General features: G+C 38.6%; 1 protein-coding gene across 1 annotated transcript in view; it reads left to right on the forward strand.

Annotated features, from left to right (window-relative positions):
• Positions 1 to 22,346, forward strand: part of OLAH (oleoyl-ACP hydrolase) — a 72,660-nt gene that overhangs the window by 45,534 nt on the left and 4,780 nt on the right. The window contains exons 2-5 of the mRNA XM_023548740.2: positions 8,055 to 8,185; positions 12,239 to 12,377; positions 19,503 to 19,602; positions 20,674 to 20,840. Coding sequence (XP_023404508.2) covers positions 8,055 to 8,185; positions 12,239 to 12,377; positions 19,503 to 19,602; positions 20,674 to 20,840 — 537 coding nt within the window. The remainder of the gene's footprint in view (positions 1 to 8,054; positions 8,186 to 12,238; positions 12,378 to 19,502; positions 19,603 to 20,673; positions 20,841 to 22,346) is intronic.

Below are 22,346 nucleotides of genomic sequence, written 5' to 3' on the forward strand. Positions count from 1 at the left end.
TTCTGGCCTCCCAAGTTTCTGAGAAAAAATAAAATTGGCACTTAATCTTATTGGGGATCCTTTGTATACAACTGTTTGCTTTTTTCTCACTGCTTTCAGGATTCTCTCTTTATTTTTAATTTTTAAGAGCCTAACCATGATGTGTCTCAGTGTAGACCTCTTTGGGTTTATTCTGCTTGGGGTCCTTTGAGCTTCATGGATTTGTAGATTCATGCCCTTCATTAGATTGCAGAAATTTTCTGTCATTATTTCTTCAAATATTCTTTCGATCCCTTTCACTCTCTCATCTTCTTCTGGAATTCCCGTGATGCATATATTAGGTCTCTTTTTGTCTCATAATTCCATTAAACTGTGCTCAGCCTTCTTGAGCCTCCATTCTTGTTGCTCTTCAGCATCCGTGATTTTAACTATCTTATCCTTGAATTCGCTGATTCTTTCTTCTGCCTGATTAAATCTGGTGGTAAGTCCTTCTATTGTGTTTCTCATTTCAGTTATTGTCCCTTTCAGTTGCAATATTTCTTTTTTAGTTCCTCATCTTGTTCTTGTGCTGTTTTCCTGATTTGTTTTAGCTCTTTGTCTATGTATCACCATAGTTCTTTAATTATGTTTAATGTTGTTGTATTATATTCTTCCATTTTTTTTCCATTATTTGGTCATCTGTGGATGTACTTTCACTCCTTTTGTCACATTCATTTGAATGGTTTATTGTTTCTCTGTTCTTTGTGTGTCTTGTGATTTTTTGTTGGGGCACTGGAATTTTTTTTTTTTTCTTAATAACTTTTATTAAGCTTCAAGTGAACGTTTACAAATCCAATCAGTCTGTCACATATAAGTTTACATACATCTCACTCCCTACTCCCACTTGCTCTCCCCCTCTTGAGTCAGCCCTTTCAGTCTCTCCTTTCTTGACAATTTTGCCGGCTTCCCTCTCTCTCTATCCTCCCATCCCCTCTCCAGACAAGAGTTGCCAACACAATCTCAAGTGTCCACCTGATATAATTAGCTCACTCTTCATCAGCGTCACTCTCCCACCCGCTGACCAGTCCCTTTCATGTCTGATGAGTTGTCTTCGGGGATGGTTCCTGTCCTGTGCCAACAGAAGGTCTGGGGAGCATGGCCGCCGGGATTCCTCTAGTCTCAGTCAGAGCATTAAGTTTGGTCTTTTTATGAGAATTTGGGGTCTGCATCCCGCTGATCTCCTGCTCCCTCAGGGGTCCTCTGCTGTGCTCCCTGTCAGGGCAGTCATCGATTGTGTCCGGGCACCAACTAGTTCTTCTGGTCTCAGGATGATGTAGGTCTCTGGTTCATGTGGCCCTTTCTGTTTCTTGGGCTCTTAGTTGTCGTGTGGCCTTGGTGTTCTTCATTTTCCTTTGCTCCAGGTGGGTTGAGACCAACTGATGCATCTTAGATGGCCGCTCGTTAGCATTTAAGACCCCAGACGCCACATTTCAAAGTGGGATGCAGAATGATTTCATAATAGAATTATTTTGCCAATTGACTTAGAAGTCCCCTCAAACCATGTTCCCCAGACCCCCGCCCTTGCTCCGCTGACCTTTGAAGCATTCGTTTTATCCCGGAAACTTCTTTGCTTTTGGTCCGGTCCAATTGAGCTGACCTTCCATGTATTGAGTGTTGTCTTTCCCTTCACCTAAAGCAGTTCTTATCTACTGATTAATCAATAAAAAAACCCTCTCCCACCCTCCCTCCCTCCCCCCCCTCGTAACCACAAAAGTATGTGTTCTTCTCAGGTTTACTATTTCTCAAGATCTTATAATAGTGGTCTAGTGGTCTTATACAATATTTGTCCTTTTGCCTCTGACTCATTTCGCTCAGCATAATGCCTTCCAGGTTCCTCCATGTTATGAAATGTTTCAGAGATTCGTCACTGTTCTTTATCGATGCGTAGTATTCCATTGTGTGAATATACCACAATTTATTTACCCATTCATCCGTTGATGGACACCTTGGTTGCTTCCAACTTTTTGCTATTGTAAACAGAGCTGCAATAAACATGGGTGTGCATATATCTGTTTGTATGAAGGCTCTTGTATCTCTAAGGTATATTCCCAGGAATGGGATTTCTGGGTTGTATGGTAGTTCTATTTCTAACTGTTTAAGATAACTCCAGATAGATTTCCAAAGTGGTTGTACCATTTTACATTCCCACCAGCAGTGTATGAGAGTTCCAATCTCTCCGCAGCCTCTCCAACATTTATTATTTTGTGTTTTTTGGATTAATGCCAGCCTTGCTGGTGTGAGATGGAATCTCATCGTAGTTTTAATTTGCATTTCTCTAATGGCTAATGATCAAGAGCATTTTCTCATGTATCTGTTGGCTGCCTGAATATCTTCTTTAGTGAAATGTGTGTTCATATCCTTTGCCCACTTCTTGATTGGGTTGCTTGTCTTTTTGTGGTTGAGTTTTGACAGAATCATGTAGATTTTAGAGATCAGGCGCTGGTCGGAGATGTCATAGCTGAAAATTCTTTCCCAGTCTGTAGGTGGTCTTTTTACTCTTTTGGAGAAGTCTCTAGATGAGCATCGGTGTTTGATTTTTAGGAGCTCCCAGTTATCGGGTTTCTCTTCATCATTTTTGGTAATGTTTTGTATTCTGTTTATACCTTGTATTAGGGCTCCTAAGGTTGTCCCTATTTTTTCTTCCATGATCTTTATCGTTTTAGTCTTTATGTTTAGGTCTTTGATCCACTTGGAGTTAGTTTTTGTGCATGGTGTGAGGTATGGGTCCTGTTTCATTTTTTTGCAAATGGATATCCAGTTATGCCAGCACCATTTGTTAAAAAGGCTATCTTTTCCCCAATTAATTGACACTGGTCCTTTGTCAAATATCAGCTGCTCATACGTGGATGGATCTATGTCTGGGTTCTCAATTCTGTTCCATTGGTCTATGTGCCTGTTGTTGTACCAGTACCAGGCTGTTTTGACTACTGTGGCTGTGTAATAGGTTCTGAAGTCAGGTAAAGTGAGGCCTCCCACTTTCTTCTTCTTTTTCAGTAGTGCTTTGCTTATCCGGGGCTTCTTTCCCTTCCATATGAAATTAGTGATTTGTTTCTCTATCCCCTTAAAATATGACATTGGAATTTGGATCGGAAGTGTGTTAAATGTATAGATGGCTTTTGGTAGAATAGACATTTTTACTATGTTAAGTCTTCCTATCCATGAGCAAGGTATGTTTTTCCACTTAAGTATGTCCTTTTGAATTTCTTGTAGTAGAGCTTTGTAGTTTTCTTTGTATAGGTCTTTTACATCCTTGATAAGATTTATTCCTAAGTATCTTATCTTCTTGGGGGCTACTGTGAATGGTATTGGTTTGGTTATTTCCTCTTCGGTGTTCTTTTTGTTGATGTGGAGGAATCCAAGTGATTTTTGTATGTTTATTTTATAACCTGAGACTCTGCCAAACTCTTCTATTAGTTTCAATAGTTTTCTGGAGGATTCCTTAAGGTTTTCTGTGTATATAATCATGTCATCTGCAAATAGTGATAACTTTACTTCTTACTTGCCAATCCGGATACCTTTTATTTCTTTGTCTAGCCTAATTGCCCTGGCTAGGACTTCTAGCACAATGTTGAATAAGAGCAGTGATAAAGGGCATCCTTGTCTGGTTCCCGTTCTCAAGGGAAATGCTTTCAGGTTCTCTCCATTTAGAGTGATATTGGCTGTTGGCTTTGCATAGATGCCCTTTATTATGTTGAGGAATTTTCCTTCAATTCCTATTTTGGTAAGAGTTTTTATCATAAATGGGTGTTGGACTTTGTCAAATGCCTTTTCTGCATCAATTGATAAGATCATGTGGTTTTTGTCTTTTGTTTTATTTATGTGATGGATTACATTAATGGTTTTTCTGATATTAAACCAGCCTTGCATACTTGGTGTAAATCCCACTTGATCAGGGTGAATTATTAGTGCTTTCACTCCTTTTGTCACATTCATTTGAATGGTTTATTGTTTCTCTGTTCTTTGTGTGTCTCGTGATTTTTTGTTGGGGCACTGGAATTTTTGAGGGTGTTAACTTTCTCAGTTTTCCCTTGCATTTGGTGTTTTTGCCTGGAGTACTTTCTGCAAGAAACTCATGCTGTCTTCAGTCTGTCCATCAGTGGGTACCACCACTCAGGTGAGATATCTCGTACTAATCAATCTGTCCACCAAGGAACACAGTCATCTCTCTCTGGTTATTACTCCCTTTCTTTCTCTGTTTCTGCAATCATTCTTTAGTCAGAAAACCCACACCCAGCAAGCCCCCTTTGGGGCTGGGTGTTACTGTCCAGTTTTGGCCAAGTTTTCCTTCCCTCCTCTGTAGGAGCTGCTTTTATCTGAGCTGGCAGTCAGGGGAAGCACAGGCAGACTTTTCTCTGTTTAAGGAGGAGGAGGGGCTAGCACTCCCCAGAAGGGCCTCTGACAGATCTGTCTTATTGGTTTCAGAGCCCCGTTGGCCCTGTGGTGTTTGGAGGAGCAGTCTCCACTTAGGTGACCTTCCTTCTGACTCCACTGTAGGGAACCTTCTGTAGGAGTTTATATCAGTCCAGCAGCTGACAGTTATTGGTTAGGAGAGAGGTAGTTACACTCCAAACAGACCCCAAAGGAGGTCAGCCTTGTTGCTATCAGAGCCTACCCCATAGTATGTTGGCTGTGGGTTTAGCCTCCACCCGAGATGCATGCTTCCTAGCACACAGCAGCTTCAATCAGCAGTCCTCAGTGCCACCTGTAAGGGGGAGCAGATAGATCACAACTGACTCCTCGGGAGGTCTGTCCTGTTGGTTTTAGAGACCTGAGCTATGGTGTGCAAAAGGAGGCAGGTAGAGTGTTCACTTTGAGAGCAGACTCCACTGCATGGGCCTTCTGTAGCAATTCTAAGTAGGCTTGCAATAGACAGTGTCTTGGTGGGGAAGGTGCTGGCACACTCCAAATGGATGCCCAGGGACGCCTGCCTTGATTTTAGGGCAGAAGCTTGGGGTCTTGTCTCTTTGTACAGGCAGGAGTTGTGGTGGCCAGAGAAGCAAGCTGTTTTTCGGGGTCCACTACCCCAGTTCACAGCAGCCAGCAGCCTGCATGACTGGAGGAGGGGCAGGGACTGGGAGAAGCAATTTTGCTACCATATGCAACTCATTATTGATTCTTACCTGTCTGCAATTCTCGCTGCTTTCCTCTGCTCCCCAATTCAGAATCCTTCAAAGGCAAGCACCATTGCCTTGTTGTATTTGTGAGGGAGGGTTGGAACAATGGTTTGTTTATGCCACCATCTTCCCAGAATTCTGCTCTTCATTATTTTTTATGGGTACGTAGTATTCCATTGTATGCATGTACCACATTTTGTTTATTGATTCATCCATTGGCAGGTACTTAGGTTGTTTCCATCTTTGTGCTATTATGAATGGTGCTTGTCTTAGTTATCCAGTGCTGCTGTAACAGAAATACCACAAGTGGATCACTTTAACAAAGAGAAGTTTATTCTCTCATAGTCCAGTAGGCTAGAAGTCCAAATTCAGGGCACCAGCTCCAGGGGAAGGTTTTCTCTCTCTGTCGGCTCTGGAGGAAGGTCCTTGTCATCAGTCTCCCCTTGGTCTGGGAGCATCTCAGCTCAGGAACCTCAGGCCCAAAGGATGAATTTTGCTCCCAGCACTGCTTTTTTGGTGGTACGAGGTCCCTCTACTCACTTCTCTCTTTTACATCTCAAAAGAGATTTGTTTAAGACGCTATCTAATCTTGTAGATCTCATCAATATAACTGCTGGCTAACCCATCTCATTATTATCATAGTGATAGAATTTACAACATAGGAAAATCACATCAGATGACAAAATGGTAGACAATCATTACAATACTGGGAATGATGACCTAGCCACGTTGACAGATTTTTGGAGGGACGCAATTCAATCTATGACAGTGCTACAGTGATCGTAGGTGTGCATATGTGTTTCTGCCTTTAGTATTAGATCTGTAAAGTATAAATCTTAGTTATCTAGTGCTGCTATAACAGAAATACCACAAGTATTAATGAACAGAAATTTATTTTTTCACAGTTTAGGAGCCTAGAAGTCCAAATTCAGAGCACTGGCTCCAGGGGAAGGCTTGCTTTCTCCGTTGGCTCTGGAGGAAAGTCCTTGTCTTTTCAGTTTCTGCTTCCTGTTTTCTTGGAGATCTTCATGTGTCTTGGCATCTACCTTTCCCCTTCTCTCCTTGCTAGTTTGCATTTAATCTCTTTTTTTATCTCAAAAAAAGATTGACTCAGGTTATACCCTACACTGATCTGTCTCATTAAAATAACAAAGACAACCCATTCCCAAAGGGGATTATAATCAGAGGCATAGAGTTTAGAACTTAAAACACGTATTTCGGGGGGGGGGGGGGGGCGGTCACAGTTCAATCTACAACCATACCTAGAAGTGGAATTACTGTATCATAAGGTAGTTCTATTTCTAGTTTGCTTTAGAAAGTGCCATACTGTTTTCCATAGTGGCTGTAACATTTTACAGTCCCACAAGCAGTGGCTAAGTGTTCCAATCTCCCCATACCCTCGACAACATTTGTTGTTTTCTGTTTTTTTTAATCAGTGCCATTTTAGCATTTGTTTTGATTTGCTTCAGAAAGGCCACTCATTTGCTCTGTAGTTTTTATTCTAAAACTCTGCAGTTACTAGGCTCTGCTGAAGGTTTTCACACTCCTTGAAAAATGACTCTAGACTTATTTCAATAAGATGGTGAATACCTATGGAATTCTCATTTGGGACTGATCCATATCAATGAGTTTTTTGAAGATGGGGTTGGTTAGTGGGAACAAACCTTCAGTATGAATGCTCCTCTTCAAAAGAAAAAAATTAAAATCAGCCCTTTTTGCTTTTATCTTTTAAAATTTTTTTTTTTTTTTTTTTTATCTTTTAGCTAGCATACATGTTGAAATAAAAGGCAAGGAATTTTTCAAATATTATTTTTCAGAAAATGATTTATACTCAAGTTCTTATAAAGTCTCTCCTATTATTTTATTTTGAAACTCAATGTCCTCTTTAGAGAACACGTGTTAACCTGAAAAGATTTCAGTGAATAGTAGCTTTGGATGCTTACAGTGATCAACTGACAAGACTGGTACTTTAAAAAAGGAGGGAGGATATTATTATTCTAGAGTTTATGACTCACACTTGGAAGGATTATGTATCTTGTAAACAAACATTTTAATAATAATCAATTTAAAAACTATATGTGTTTAAATTATGAAGAATGGAAATATGTACATATGGAATGAATTTTCTTTTTTAAAAAAAACTATCCTAATATTAAGGTCACTGGGTGGCGCGAATGGTTTGCACCCAACTACTAACCGGAAGGTTGGTAGTTTGAAGCCATCCAGTGACACTGCAGAAGAAAGGCCTGGCAATCTAATCATAATCATAAGATTAAAAAAAAAAAAAGATTACAGACAAGAAAACGTTATGGAGTGCAGTTCTACTCTGAAACGCTGGGGGCATCGTGAGTCAGAACTCACTCTACAACAATGTTTTTGGTTGTTTTTGTTTTATCCTAATATTAGGTGAATGGGTACTTAGATCTTGGGATAAAATTTTCAGTGACAACCTTATACAGAGATTTAAAAAGTACTGTATATCAAACATTCAGAAGGAAGTGAAAATTATGTGCTCTGGAAAACTTTTAGATGACCCTCCAAAAAAGTGGCTCTAGTGATGATTAAGACATTGATATTGAAGCTGCTCGTGAATTGTTCAAATAAAACTATTCCCTGAATTCTGAAAAATGAGATGAGGAAAAGGCAATTTCTAAATTAACATTCATATAATAAACCATTTTAAATGTATATATGAAATGTATTTATTAAATTCTATATATAGATACTTGTTTTTATCTACAACCCTAAAAGTTATATACTCAAATTGTCAAAAACAAAAATTAAAAAAAAAAATTTTTTTTTTGATCTTTCTCATTGGAAAAATTGCTAGCCACTTCATATTTGACCATTTGATCTTTATACCTACTAAAGATTTTCATTTAAAAATGCCTCATGTTAAATATATTTGGATTTTCTCCCTAGGAATGAAAAGGTGGTAAACTGCTTATACCCAAACCCAAATGCAATTTTTCGACTGATCTGCTTTCCCTGGGCAGGAAGTGGCTCTACTTATTTTGCCAAATGGGGCCAAAAGATTCATGGCTCACTAGAAGGTACGTTAATTTTCATAACCATCTGAGCAGTTTATAAAGTCAGATGACATGCACGTGTAGTAATTTGAAGCCTGGTAAAGATTTTCCCTGCTTATAGGTAATTTACCATAATTAGTATTTAAAATTGTTCTTCAATAGGGTAATTTTTGTATTTCTAAAGAAAGAAATTGTGTTACTTTTACTTTGTCATTGAGAGTAGTTTTGTTAAGAGTCCTTTCAGGAGATGGCATTCTAATGATTGATTTACTTTTAAAATAACTGGTGATACGGTTGAATTGATGTCTACCATCTTGCAATTTCTTTTTAATTTTTCCCGTCTGTCATTTGTTTGATTTTTCCTGTTTTTCTTTTTTGAATGGAGTATCTTTTAAAATATTCTGTTTATCTCCACTATTGCCTTATTAGCTATGGCTCTTTATTTTATTGTTTTAGTGGTTGTTCTAAAATTTACAATAGGCATTTTTAAATTATCACAGTCCATGTTCAAATACTATTATGTTGTTTGATGTAAAATTTAAGGAGCTCACAACAGTGTACTTAAATATTTCTCCTGTCCTTTAGCTATAATCATACATTTTACTCCTATGTTTCACTTTCTTTCTTTTTTTTTTGGCTTTGAATAATAAATTATCTTTTAAAAAATGGGAAAAAGTATTTTTTTTTTTTTTACATGTTTATCATTTTTGGCACTCTGTCTAGATCTGAGTTTCTATCTGGAATCATTTTCATTTAGCCTGGCAGAAACATTTTTTATAGTACATGTCTGCTGCTGACAACTCTCTTAGCAGACTGTGTTTTACCTTCATCTGTATATTTAAAATAAAAAATATTTCATCTGGCTATACAATTTTAGGTTGACAGTATTTTTATGTTTCATCACTATAAAGATGCCATTGCATTGTCCTCTGACTTGCATTGTTTTTGATAAGAACCCAGCAATATTATTAATTCGTAAGTAGCTGGCTTTTTTTCTCTGATTTTTTAAGATTGTCTCTTTATTACTGGTTTTTAGCAATTTGATTACAATGCACCTTGCTGTGGCTATCATGTTTGGAATTCCTTGGGGTTTTGTGTTCTGCAGATTTAGAATTTTTATTAGATTTAGAAAATCTTCAGTCATTGTATCTTCGATTTTTTTCCCCTACCTCTCTCCTTCCTCTATTTCTTGGATACTAATCAAACATCATGGCGCAGTTGATGGTGCTTGTTCCCAACGCCTTGGCTGCAGCGATGGGGGCTACTCCCGTGGCTCCTCACAATCATTGCTATGTTTGAGCCCATTGTTGTAGCCACTGTGTCAGTCCATCTCCTTGAAAGTCTTCCTCTCTTTAGCTGACCCTCTACTTTACCAACCATGATATCCTTCTCCAGGAACTGGTCCCTCCAGATAACATGTCCGAAGTATGTAAGAAGCAGTCTTGCCATCGTAGCTTCTAAGGAACATTCTGGCTGTACTTCTTCCAAGACAAACTTGTTCGTACTTCTGGCAGTCCGTGGTATATTCAATATTCTTCACCAACACCATAATTTAAAGGCATCAATTCTTCTCTCGTCTTCCTTATTCATTATGCAGGTTTCATATGCACATGAGGTGATTGAAAATAACATGGCTTGGGCCAGGCACACCTTAGTCCTCAGAATGACATCTTTGCTTTTTAACACTTGAAAGAGATCTTTTGCAGCAGATTTGCCCAATGCAATATGCTGTTTTATTTCCTGACTGTTGCTTCCATGGATGTTGATTATGGATCCAAGTAAAATGAAGTCCTTGACAACTTCAATATTTTCTCAGTTTATCTTGATGTTGCTTATTGGTCCAGTTGTGAGGATTTTTGTTTTCTTAATGTTGAGGTGTAATCCATACCGAAGGTCGTAGTCTTTGATCTTCATCAGTAAGTACTGTAAGTCCTCTTCACTTTCAGGAAGAAAGGTTGTGTCATCTGCATATCACAGGTTAATAACGAGTCTTTCTGCAATCCTGTTGCTGTGTTCTTCACATAGTCCAGCTTCTCAGATTATTTGCTCAGTACACGGATGGAGTAAGTGTAGTGAAAGGATACAACCCTGACACACACCTTTCCTGATTTTAAACCACGCAGCATCCCCTTGTTCTGAATCTTTCAACTACCTCTTGTTCTATGTACAAGTTCCACATGAGCACAATTGTTTTGAAATTTTCATTCTTTGAAACGTTACTCATAATTTGTTATGATCCACACAGTTGAATGCCTTTGCATAGTCAATAAAACACAGGTAAACATCTTTCTGGTATTCTCTGCTTTCAGCCAAGATCCATCTGACATCAGCGATGACATCCCTCATTCCATGTCATCTTCTGAATCTGACTTGAGCTTCTGGCAGTTCCTTGTCAATGTACTGCTGCAACCTCTTTCGAATGATCTTCAGCAAAAATTTACTTGCATGTGATATTGATGTTGTTCAATAATTTCCACATTCTATTGGATCACCTTCCTTTGGAATGGGCACAAATATGGATTTCTTCCAGTTGGTTGGCCAGGTGGCTGTCTTCCAAAATTTTTGGCATAGAGGAGTGAGTACTTCCAGCGCTGCATCCGTTTGTAGAAATTTGTTGAATTGGTATTCCATCAATTCCTGGAGCCTTGTTTTTCACCAATGCCTTCAGTGCAGCTTGGACTTCTTCCTTCAATACCATCCGTTCTTGATCATATGCTACCTCCTTAAATGGCTAAACATCGACCACTTCTTTTTGGTACAGTGACTCTGTATATTCCTTCCATCTTCTTTTGAGGCTTCCTGCATCATTCAATATTTTGCCCATAGAATCCTTCAGTATTGCAACTTGATGCTTGAATTTTTGTTTCAGTTCTTTCAGTCTGAGAAATGCTGGGCATGTTCTTCCCTTTTGGTTTCCTAACTCCAGGTGTTTGCACATTTTATTATAATACTTTACTTTGTCTTCTCAGGCTACCCTTTGAAATTTTCTGTTCAGCTCTTTTACTTCATGGTTTCTTCTGTTCACTCTAGCTACTCTATGTTCAAAAGCAAGTTTCAGAGACTCTTCTGATATACATTTTGGTCTTTTTTTTTTCTTTCCCATCTTCTTAGCGACTTCTTGCTTTTTTCGGGTGTTATGTCCTTGATGGTCTTTAAAGTGTTAAAAAGCAAAGATGTCACTTTGAGGACTGAGGTGTGCCTGACCTAAGCCTTGGTATTTTCACTTGCCTCATGTGCATGCAAAAGTTGAACGATGAATAAGGAAGACAGAAAAATAATTGATGTCTTTGAATTATGGTGCTGGCAAATAATAATGAATATACCATGAACTGCCAGGAGAATGAACGCATCTGTCTGGGAAGAAGTACAGCCAGAATGCTCCTTAGAAGCGAGGATGGTGAGACTTACTTTGGACATGTTATCAGGAGGGCCGAGTCCAGGGTCAGATTAACCAATAAGCAAGGTACACATGGGCTTACATTAAGCAACATACACGCAGCCTTACTTGTATTTACTTTCTCATCTGTAGCACCAAATTTCACATGAGTTTCACCACATCTTTTTGCTTCTTGAGTAATCTGCTCCTGGTCCAGTCGCTGAAGTAGGACATCATGCTTAGTAAAGGAGAGGATCAACAGGATAAAAAGGAAGACCCACAACGAGATGGATTGGCACAGTGTCTGCAACAATGGGCTTAAACATAGCAATGATTGTGAGCATGGTGCAGGACTGGGCAGCATTTAATTCTGTTGTACATGGGATCACTACGAGTCAGAACAGATTCAAAGGCATCTAATAATGAGAAGAAGAAGACATGGATGTCTTCAACAACAATGAAATATTGCCTACTTGTTCTCCAAAGGAATTGCAATGATTTACACTACCATAACAGTGTAAAAAAAAATTGCTATTGCTCTACATTCTAGACAATATTGTTATTGCCAAACTTTTCAATTTTTGCCAATTGGTGAATGAACTTATCATTTGTTTCTTTCAAATAACTCATAAGCCCTTTTAGAATATCACAGTATCTTACTCACCCTCTGCATGTGCTAACTTGGGTTTTTCAATCTCCAGTGCACTCCATAAGGCTTGCTGGAAGAGAAAATCGATCTGACGAACAAGTTCCAAGTGATATGTACCAAGTAGCTGATGAAATTGCTTGTGCTTTGCTGCCAGTCCTCCAGGATAAACCATTTGCATTTTTTGGCCACAGGTATATAAAATCTGCTTTAAGAGACAGTTTGGGATGTTTCTTCAATGAAGCGTCCATGGTTAATGTTGTTCTTTGTGTCTTGTGAGATGCTTAGTTTTTGATTGGGTTACACTGCTTCACCACTGATTAAGGGAGTGATTGATTAACTGTGGTTATAGCTGTCCTCAAGCAAAGAAGTGAGACAGGGAGAAATTGTACAACAGGGGCCATAAAGACCTAAATGCCAGGCGATGGGATTAATTGAAATTCTTCCTTAAGGAGTGTGTAAATCCTGGGCTCCTCTTAGTATCTTGTCTCTAGAAAATAGTCCCACCATGTTGGATCATTATGACCAGTAACCATTCTTACAACTGGTTAATTTTTATAGTAGTTAGATCTTTTTCCTTTTAGGGAAAAAATCAAAACTTATAAAATCAAAACTCTATCAGCAACTTAATTTTTAAAATTAAAAATGAAATAATCCATCATGAAAGAACAAATATTGTATGATTCCACTTACATGAAATATTTAGAAAGGGCAAATGTATACAGACCAAGATTGATTAGGGGTTACAAGAGGCAGGTGGGAGGGAGAGGGGGGTAATGGGGACTCATTGCTTAGGAGACACTGAGCTTCTGTTAAGGATGATGGAAAAATCTGGAGGCAGATAATGGTGATAGTTGCACAGTGTGATGAGACAATTAATGTCACTGAAGTGTCCATTTGAAGGCTGTTAAAATGACATGTTACATTGCATATATATTTACCACAATAAAAACAAAACAAACAAGTAAAGTTATACAAATAGTATACATTTCTCAAGCTAGGTTATGTGTTGAGGTAGGCCATGAATCCTGGGATTCTGATTGCCTCATACTAGGTGTGACCTTGGGTAAGTGCCTTGGGCTTTCCTCATCTATTAAGCTAAAATAACAATAGCTCTTATCTGTGAGGATTAAATGAATAATGATCATAAATTATTTGGTATATAGTAAGAACTCAGTAAACGTTGGCTGATATAAATATGGTCAAGCAAAAATTGAAAAATTAAAGTATCCATCATCCTACTACCCAGATAAAGATCCTTTAAAGCTTTGATGTGGTCCCATAGTATTTTGACATGATGAGATCCTATTTTATCTGGAGTCCTTATTTACCTGACTTTTTTAACTTAATGTTGCTGTGGACATCTTTTAAAGTTTATAAGTATGCATTGCTCCATAATTTGTTTTATTAATCACCTTTTGTGTATATAAGGGTTATTTCTACCGTTTTCTGTTATAAACAACATTTCAATGACCATTCTTGAAGAAAACTTAGTATGCATCCTTTATAAGTTTCTTAGGATAAATTCCCAGAATTTAGTTAAACGATATGCACATTGTAAGAGATCTTGATACATATTTCCAAATTACTGACCAATTTACACTGTATTAGCAATGGGCATGATAAAGACATTGAATATTTTTACCAACTTCTGCAGTCTGAAATTGATCTAACATGCACTCAGCACGCATTGATAATTACTGGAAATTGGCATGCGAAAAGTTGGAAACAAAGAAGAAGGATCCATAGTTGGAAAATATGGCCTTGGTGATAGAAACAACGCCAGAGATTGCATTATAGAATTTTGCGAGACCAACAACTTCTTCACTGCAAATACCTTTTTTCACCAATATAAATGGAGAGTATACATGTAGACCTCACCAGACGGAATATACAGGAATCAAATTGACTACATCTGTGGTAAGAGACAATGGAAAAGCTCAATACCATCAGTCAAAACAAGGCCAGGGGCCGACTGTGGAACAGATCATCAATTGCTCATATGCAAGTTCAAGGTGAAACTGAAGAATATTATAACAAGTCCACAAGAGCCAAAGTATACCTTGAGTATATCCCACCTGAATTTAGAGATCATATCAAGAATAGATTTGATGTGTTGAACACTAACGACTGAAGACCAGACGAGTTGTGCAAGGACATCATGAAGAAAGCAAGAGGTTATTAAAAGACAGGAAAGAAAGAAAAGACCAAAATGGATGTCAGAAGAGACTCTGAAACTTGCTGCTGAAAGTCAAGCATCTAAAGCAAAAGGAAGAAATGATGAAGTAAAACAATTGAACAAAAGATTTCAAAGGGGGGCTCGAGAAGACAAAGTAAAGTATTATAAAGACATGTTCAAAAACCTGGAAGTGGAAAACCAAAAGGGATGAACACACTTGGCATTTCTCAAGCTGAAAGAACTGAAGAAAAAATTTAAGACTTGAGTTGCAGCATTGAAGGATTCTGTGGGGGAAAATATTAAATGATGCAGGAAGCATCAAAAGAGATGAAAGGAATACATAGAGTCACTACACCAAAAAGAATTGGTCGATGTTCAATGATTTCAGGAGGTAGCATATGATCAGGAACCGATGGTACTGAAGGAAGAAGTCCAAGCTGCACTGAATGCATTGGCAAAAAACTAGGCTCCAGGAATTGACGGAATACCAACTGAAATGTTTCAACAAACAGATGCAGCACTGGAAGTACTCATTTATGCCAAGAAATTTGGAAGGCAGCTACCTGGCCAACCAACTGGAAGAGATCCATATTTATGCCTATTCCAATGAAAGAAAGGTGATCCAACTGAATGTGGAAATTATCAAACAATATCATTAATATCACACACAAGTAAAATGCTGAACATCGTTCAAAAACGGCTGTAGCAGTATATTGACAAGGAACTGCCAGAAATTCCAGCTGGGTTCAGAAGAGGAAGTGGAACAAGGGATATCACTGCTGATGTCAGATGGATCCTGGCTGAAAGCAAATACCAGAAAGATGTTTGCCTGTGTTTTATTGACTATGCAAAGGCATATGACTATGTGGATCATAACAAATTATGGATAACATTATGAAGAATGGGAATTCCAGAACACTTAATTGTGTTCATGAGGAACCTGTACATAGATCAAGAGGCAGTCACTCCAACAGAACAAGGGGATATTTCATGGTTTAAAGTCAGGAAAGGTGTGTATCAGGGTTGTATCCTTTCATCATGCCTATTCAATATGTACGCTGAGCAAATAAACCAAGAAGATAGAGTATATGAAGAACATATCATCACGACCGGAGGAAGACTCATTAGCAACCTGTGTTATGCAGATCACACAACCTTGCTTGCTGAAAGTGAAGAGGACTTGAAGCTCTTACTGATGAAGACAAAAGACCACAGCCTTCAGTATTTTCTCAACATAAAGAAAACAAAAATCCTCACAACTGGACCGATAAGCAACATCACGAGAAATGGAGAAAAGACTGAAGTTGTCAAGGATTTCACTTTACTTGGATCCACAATCAACACCTGTGGAAGCAGCAGTCAAAAAATCAAAAGACGCACTGCACTGGGCAAACTGGCTGCAAAATACCTCTTTAAAGTGTTGAAAAGTAAAGACGTCACCTTGAAGACTAAGGTGTGCCTGACCCAAGCCATGGTGTTTTCAATCTTCTCCTATGCATGTGAACGCTGGACGATGAATAAGGAAGGCATAAGAAAAATTGACACCTTTGAATTGTGGTGTTGGAGAAGAATATTGAATATAGTGTGGACTGCCAAAAGAATGAACAAATCTGTCTTGGAAGAAGTACAACTAGAATGCTCCCTAGAAGCAAGAATGGCAAGACTATGCCTCACGTACTTTGGAGATGTTATCAGGAGGGATCAGTCTCTGGGGAAGGACATCGTGCTTGGTAATGTAAAGGGTCAGTGAAAAAGCGAAAGACCCTCAATGAGATGGATTGACAAAGTGGCTGCAACAATGGGTTTAAGCATGAGAACGATTGTGAGGATGGTGCAGGACTGGGCAGTGTTTAGTTCTGTTGTATACGGGGTCCCTATTTGTAGGAACCAACTCGATAACACCAAACAACAACAACAAAGGACACAGGACTGAGTTACCCCTTCTCTCATAAGCTGTGTAAATGCATAACTTACAAGTGAATAACCTTTGGCAATATTGTCTACATAATATATACCAGCACTTTATAAACCTTTTGGTTTCAGGAAGCCTTTATATTTTTAAACAGCATAGATGACCTCAAAAAACTTTGCCTTATGCTTGTTTATATTTACCATATTAAAAATTAAAGCTACAAAAACTTAAATATGTTTAGTTATTAATTTATCTAAAATTACAATTATAAACCCACTATTTGTTAACATAAATAATATCATTTGTGGGAAAAAATTCAAAAAAAATAATTTAGTGAGCAGAGTAGCATCACATTACGCTTTTGAAATCTGCTTAATGTCTGATTTAATGGAAGATGGCTATGTTCTTGTGTCTGCTTCTGCATTCAAACAGTTGCAATATCTCATGTCGTGTAGCTTCTGGAAAACTGAACTGTGCACTCTTAGAGTGTGGAAAGACAAGTAACTTCCTGGTATTATTATGAAAAATAGGTTCTGGCCTCATGGACCTCTTGAAAGGGTTTTAGGAACCCCCGGGGTTTAGGAACACTTTGAAAACTAGTGGTACACACTATCAAAGAAATCATGATATACATCTTTATGGGAGAAAAGGAAATTTAAGTTAATTTCAAGACACTGAAAATTGGTACTAAATCATAGGTTGAAGTGTCTAGGGTATCTTGATATTCTTTTTATGCTGATATGAATCATTAAAAAAATATAGCTTTTGAGAGCCCAGACTTAAATCTATCCACCTATGGTCAGCTGATCTTTGACAAAGGATCAAAGTCCATTAAATGGGGTAAAAGTCTTTTTAACAAACGGTGCTGGCAAAACTGGATGTCCATCAATAAAAAAATGACATAGGACCCATACCTTACCCCATACACAAAAACTAATTCAAAATGGTCAAAGGCCTACATATAAAACCTAAAATGATAAAGATCATGGAAAAAAATTAGGAATGACTCTAGGGGCCCTAATTCATGGCATAAGTAGCATACAAACCATAACAAACAATGCACAAACATCAGAAGATGAACTATATAACTGGGAGCTCCTGAAAATTAAACACTTATGCTCATCTAAAGACTTCACCAAAAGAGTAAAAACAGAACCTACAGCCTGGGAAAAAAATTTTGGTACGACATATCTGATAAGGGTCTAATCTCTAAAATCTGTAGAATATTTCAACACCTCAATAACAAAAAGACAAATAATACAATTAAAAACTGGGCAAAGGGTATGAACAGACATGCCACCAAAGAAGACATTCAGGTGGCTAACAGATACACGAGGAAATGTTTGAGATCATTAGCCTTTAGAGAAATGCAAACCAAAACTACAGCGAGATACCATCTCACTCCAGCATTACTGGCATGAATCAGAAAAACAGAAAATAGCTAACACTGAAGAGGTTTCAAGGAGATTGGAACTCTTACGCACTGCTGGTGGGAATGTAAAATGGTACAACCACTGTGGAAAATGATGTGGTGCTTCCTTCAAAAGCTAGAAATAGAAATACCATGTGATCTAGAAATCCCACTTCCAGGAATATAGCCTAGAAAAATTAGAGCCATTACGTGAATAGACACATGCACACCCATGCTCACTGCAGCATTCTTCACAATAGCAAAAAGATGGAAACAACCTAAGTGCTCATAAACAGATGAATGGATAAAAAAAAAATGGTACTTACACACAAAGGGATACTACACAACGATAAAAGCAATGATGAATCCACGAAATATCTCACAACATGGATGAACCTAGAGGGCATTATGCTGAGTGAAATAAGTCAATCACAAAAGGACAAATATTATATGAGACCACTATTATAAACACTCAAGAAAAGGTTTAAACACAGGGAAAAAAAATCTTTTATGGTTACAAGTGAGGGGATGGGTGGGAAGGGAAAAATCACTAACTAGACAGTAGACAAGTTTTAACTTTGGTAAAAGGAAAGATAACGCATGATATAGGGGAAGTCTGAACAACTTGACCAGGGAGAAGCCATAGAAGCTTCCTAGACACATTCAAACACCTTGAGGGACAGAGTTACTGGGGCTTAGGGCTGGGGACCATGGTCTCAGGAGCCATCTAGGTCAGTTGGCATAACATAGTTCATAATGAAAATGTTCTACATCCTACTTTAGTGAGTAGCATCTGGAGTATTAAAAGCTTGCAAGCAGCCATCTAAAATACATCCATTGGTCCCATCATGTTTGGAGCAAAAGAGAATGAAGAAAACAAAAGATTCAATGAAAACATCAGTCCAAAGACTAGTGAACCGCATGAACCACGGCGTCCACCTGCCTGAACCCAGAAGAAATAAATCAGCCCCACTACCACCACCGACCGCTCTGACAGGGATTACAACAGAGGGTTTCAGGCAGAGGGGGAGAAAAATGTAGAAAAAAATCAAATTTACTAAAAAAGACTAGATTTAACTGATCTGACAGAGACTAGAGAGACCCCTGAGGCTGTGGCCCCCAGACACCATGCTGACTCGGAACTGAAACCACTCCCAAACTCTACCTTTTACCCAAAGGTTAGACAGTTCTGGAGAAGGACATCATGCTTGGTAAGTTAGAGGGTCGGTGATAAAGAGGAGGACCCTCAACTAGATGAATTGATACAGTGGCTACAATAATGGACTCAAGCATAACAACGATTGTGAGGATGGCGCAGGATTGGGCAGTGTTTCGTTCTATTGTCCATAGGGTTGCTATGAGTTGGAACTGACTTGATGGACCTAACAACAACATAAAACAAACAATAACATAGGCAAGGAACATGCTTCTTAGTTCAACCAAGTGAAACTCCTGCCCACAAGCAAAGATGAGAAGGCAGGAAGGGACAGGAAACCTGGAAAAATGGACATGGGGAACCCAGGGTGGAAAGGGCAAGGGGGAGGGTGCTGACACATTGTGCGGATTGCAACCAATGTCACAAAACAGTGTGCGTATAAATTTTTGAAAGAGAAACTAATTTGCGCTGTAAACTTCCACCTAAAACACAATTGAAAATGCCTTTTACAAATAAATTGGAGTTATTACTCAACTAGCTTATGTTTGTCTTTTTACTATTACATGACATTGCTGTTTATAATACTTGTTCCTGTTGGCTTAGGGTGGATTATCATGAGTTTTCTTGAACAGTCATTACTGTTTTTCTTTCCCGAGTTTAGTTTGGGATCCTATATTGCTTTTATGACTGCACTACGTCTAAAAGAAAATCATAAACTAGAACCAGTGCATTTCTTTGTGTCAAGTACATCTGCTCCTCATGTAAGTAATGTATTTTTCCTTAGGTAGGGGTGGAGAGGAGGCAGGTGGGAAAAAATATCAAGTCCTTATTTTACTCGGAGTCCCTGGGTGGCACAAACAACCAGCTACTAACCAAAGGTTAGCAGTTCAATTCCACCCAGAGGCATTGGAAGCAAAGCCTGGTGGCCTACTTTTCCAAAATCACCCACTGAAAACCCTGTGGGGCACAGTTCTACTCTGACATGCATTGTGTCACCAAGAGTCAGAATCAACTTGACAGCAACTTAAAAAAAATTTTTTTTGTTTTGCTACCTGGTGAATTTTGTCCAGGATGGGGCCAATGGCAGGGGTATAACTTGTTAATGAAAAATCCCCTCAAACCTCTTTCAATACCACCATCTCTTCATTTCTCTGAAACGCACTGATTGTTCACCAGTCCTTGTCTGCACTGCCCCTGGCACCTCCTAGCTCATGTTGACCGTAAGTGCTTTTTCTGTCATCCTGGGTCAGCTGGGAGCTTAATCAACCTTCAGTAAAGTAAGTGGATAAGAGCCAGGGAATAATCCTGGAAACCTCAAGAGGAGGCAGTGTGTCACATTTCCTAAAAAAACCTGACTTTGTAAACCCAGTGCTGCTGTTGCAGCTGCTTTTCCACTTACTCTTTTGGTCTTCCTCTCCTTTCTGGAGGAGATCCTGACTGATCTGGGAATCTAAGTCCAGTCTGCCTTTTTTGGTGGCATAATGGCCCCGGAATTGCTGAGGAACTTTCTTCTCCCTTCTTTGAAAAAGAAATAACCCATTGCTGTCGAGTCAATTCTGACTCAGAGTGACCCTGTAGGACAGAGTAGAACTGCCCCGTAGGGTTTCCAAGGAGTGGCTGGTGGATTCAAACTGCCAGTCTTTTGGTTGACAGCTGTAGCTCTTAACTGCGATGCCACCAGGGTTTCCAAAAAGACATAGGTCTCCCTTAAAACCTGTAGATGAAAAAGTCCACTTCCTAACCTTGATTTAATGACTTTTCCTTAGACAGTTTTCAGTTTATGAAGGTGTGCATGCTATGAAATATTCAACTTGTGTTATTAATGTTTCAAGTCAAAGTTCCGGCCTCGCATTCCAGAAGGAAAAGAAATGACAGAAGAAGAAATATGCAATCTCCTTGTAAGTGCTGGATTCACTACCAAAAATTTTGTTGACGAGGAGCTTTTTCAACTACATGTTCCCATACTGCTGGCAGATTTATACATGGCTAATGCTTACTTGTAAGTAACAGAGAAGTTTTTTTTTTTCTTTTAAATAATTTTCTACAGAAATATGTACATTGGTAGTTCTATGAATCTGCATGTACCAGACAACAACATTCTAGGAGTTTGATTTCATTTCCTTTGAGGCTACCTGTAATATTTGTACTGGCTTAAAATTCCACCTAATGAAGGCTTGACACAGAAATTGTGTTGATAAAAGGTGACTAGAGCATATTTTCCTTTAAAATATGTGTATATAGTTCAACATGCATTTTTTAAAAACATGTAATAAATATTTGTTGAATGAATTAATGCCAAAGCAGTCTTATCTTCTTAAAGGGGTCAGCAGAAGTGGAAGTCTTCTTTCAGAACTTTAAAATGAGTTAACTGTGGCGGTGAACCAGGGAAGGAGGAGTGGTTTGCTAGGTTTGTTTTTTGGGAATTTTGTCCTGGAACTCATTTTGCTCCATGGTACCTGCCCATTGGCTTCTCTTGTGGGATGCCTGGATTGATGCTTGATTCATCTGGTAGGACTAAAGTCCTAATACTCTATAAAGCCTCTCCAATAATCTAAACCCAAAAATGGCTCTTCCTATTCTAACTTCCCTGTAGCATTAATTGTGGCATCAGCAAATGGCCCGTAGTCACCATTATATATTGTAGTGTATTTCTTCTGTTTTTCCTGGTCCTTGTCACCTCAGTGTAAGTTCTTTGAAGGCAGATGCTTGGTCCTATGCTTCTTTTATTTCCTTCAGAGGGCTTGGAGCTGGGCATAGGGTCAGCATGGAGAGTACTTGTCAGTAGAAGTTTACATAAATAGCCAAGAAAAGTGGAGCAGACTTGAAGCACCTTGAGAATTGACACTTCCCTCCATTGAATACCCCTGTCCGATGTGTCCTTAAATCCAGTCAGCTTTACCACCTAAATATCCCAAGTCTATCCATCTCTCTCCATCTCCCTCCCAACCATCTTCACCCAAATGTAATTTTCAGAAGCCAAACTGTCTTGTGTGTCTGGCTTAGCACAAACACCAGTCTGATATCCAAAAATAAGCCAAACCACCATGGACTTTCAATGAAATAATGTACGTAAAAGATGTCTTCTTTTGTTTTAATAATTAAGCCTTGCATGTGATTAAACATGCAGTCTCTAGAGTCCAATTACCAGGACCAAAACCCTCTGCCTGCAGCTAGCTAGTGGTGACATTCTGAGCAGCTTTCTTTAAGTTTGTGTCTTACTATCAAAGAAAGGAATAATAGCAGCAGCTTCCTCAAGAATTAAGTGAGATCGTGGTTAAGAGAGGGCTTGGCGCGTAACAAACTACAAGCAAATTAAAAAAAAAAAAAATGGAATGAAACAAAAACCTTACTACTGAAGGATCTCGAAAGAAACCTCCCCAAAGCCAAAAATAAAAAAACAAATCACTCAGCGGAATATTTCACTCATAGAATATAGAAAACCTTAACATTCTTACTCTCTGAAACAATTATAATAGATACCCACAATGCTTAGCTTCCTCTCTCC

Source organism: Loxodonta africana, chromosome 4, assembly GCF_030014295.1.
Source record: "Loxodonta africana isolate mLoxAfr1 chromosome 4, mLoxAfr1.hap2, whole genome shotgun sequence".
NCBI classification, from domain to species: Eukaryota; Metazoa; Chordata; class Mammalia; order Proboscidea; family Elephantidae; genus Loxodonta; species Loxodonta africana.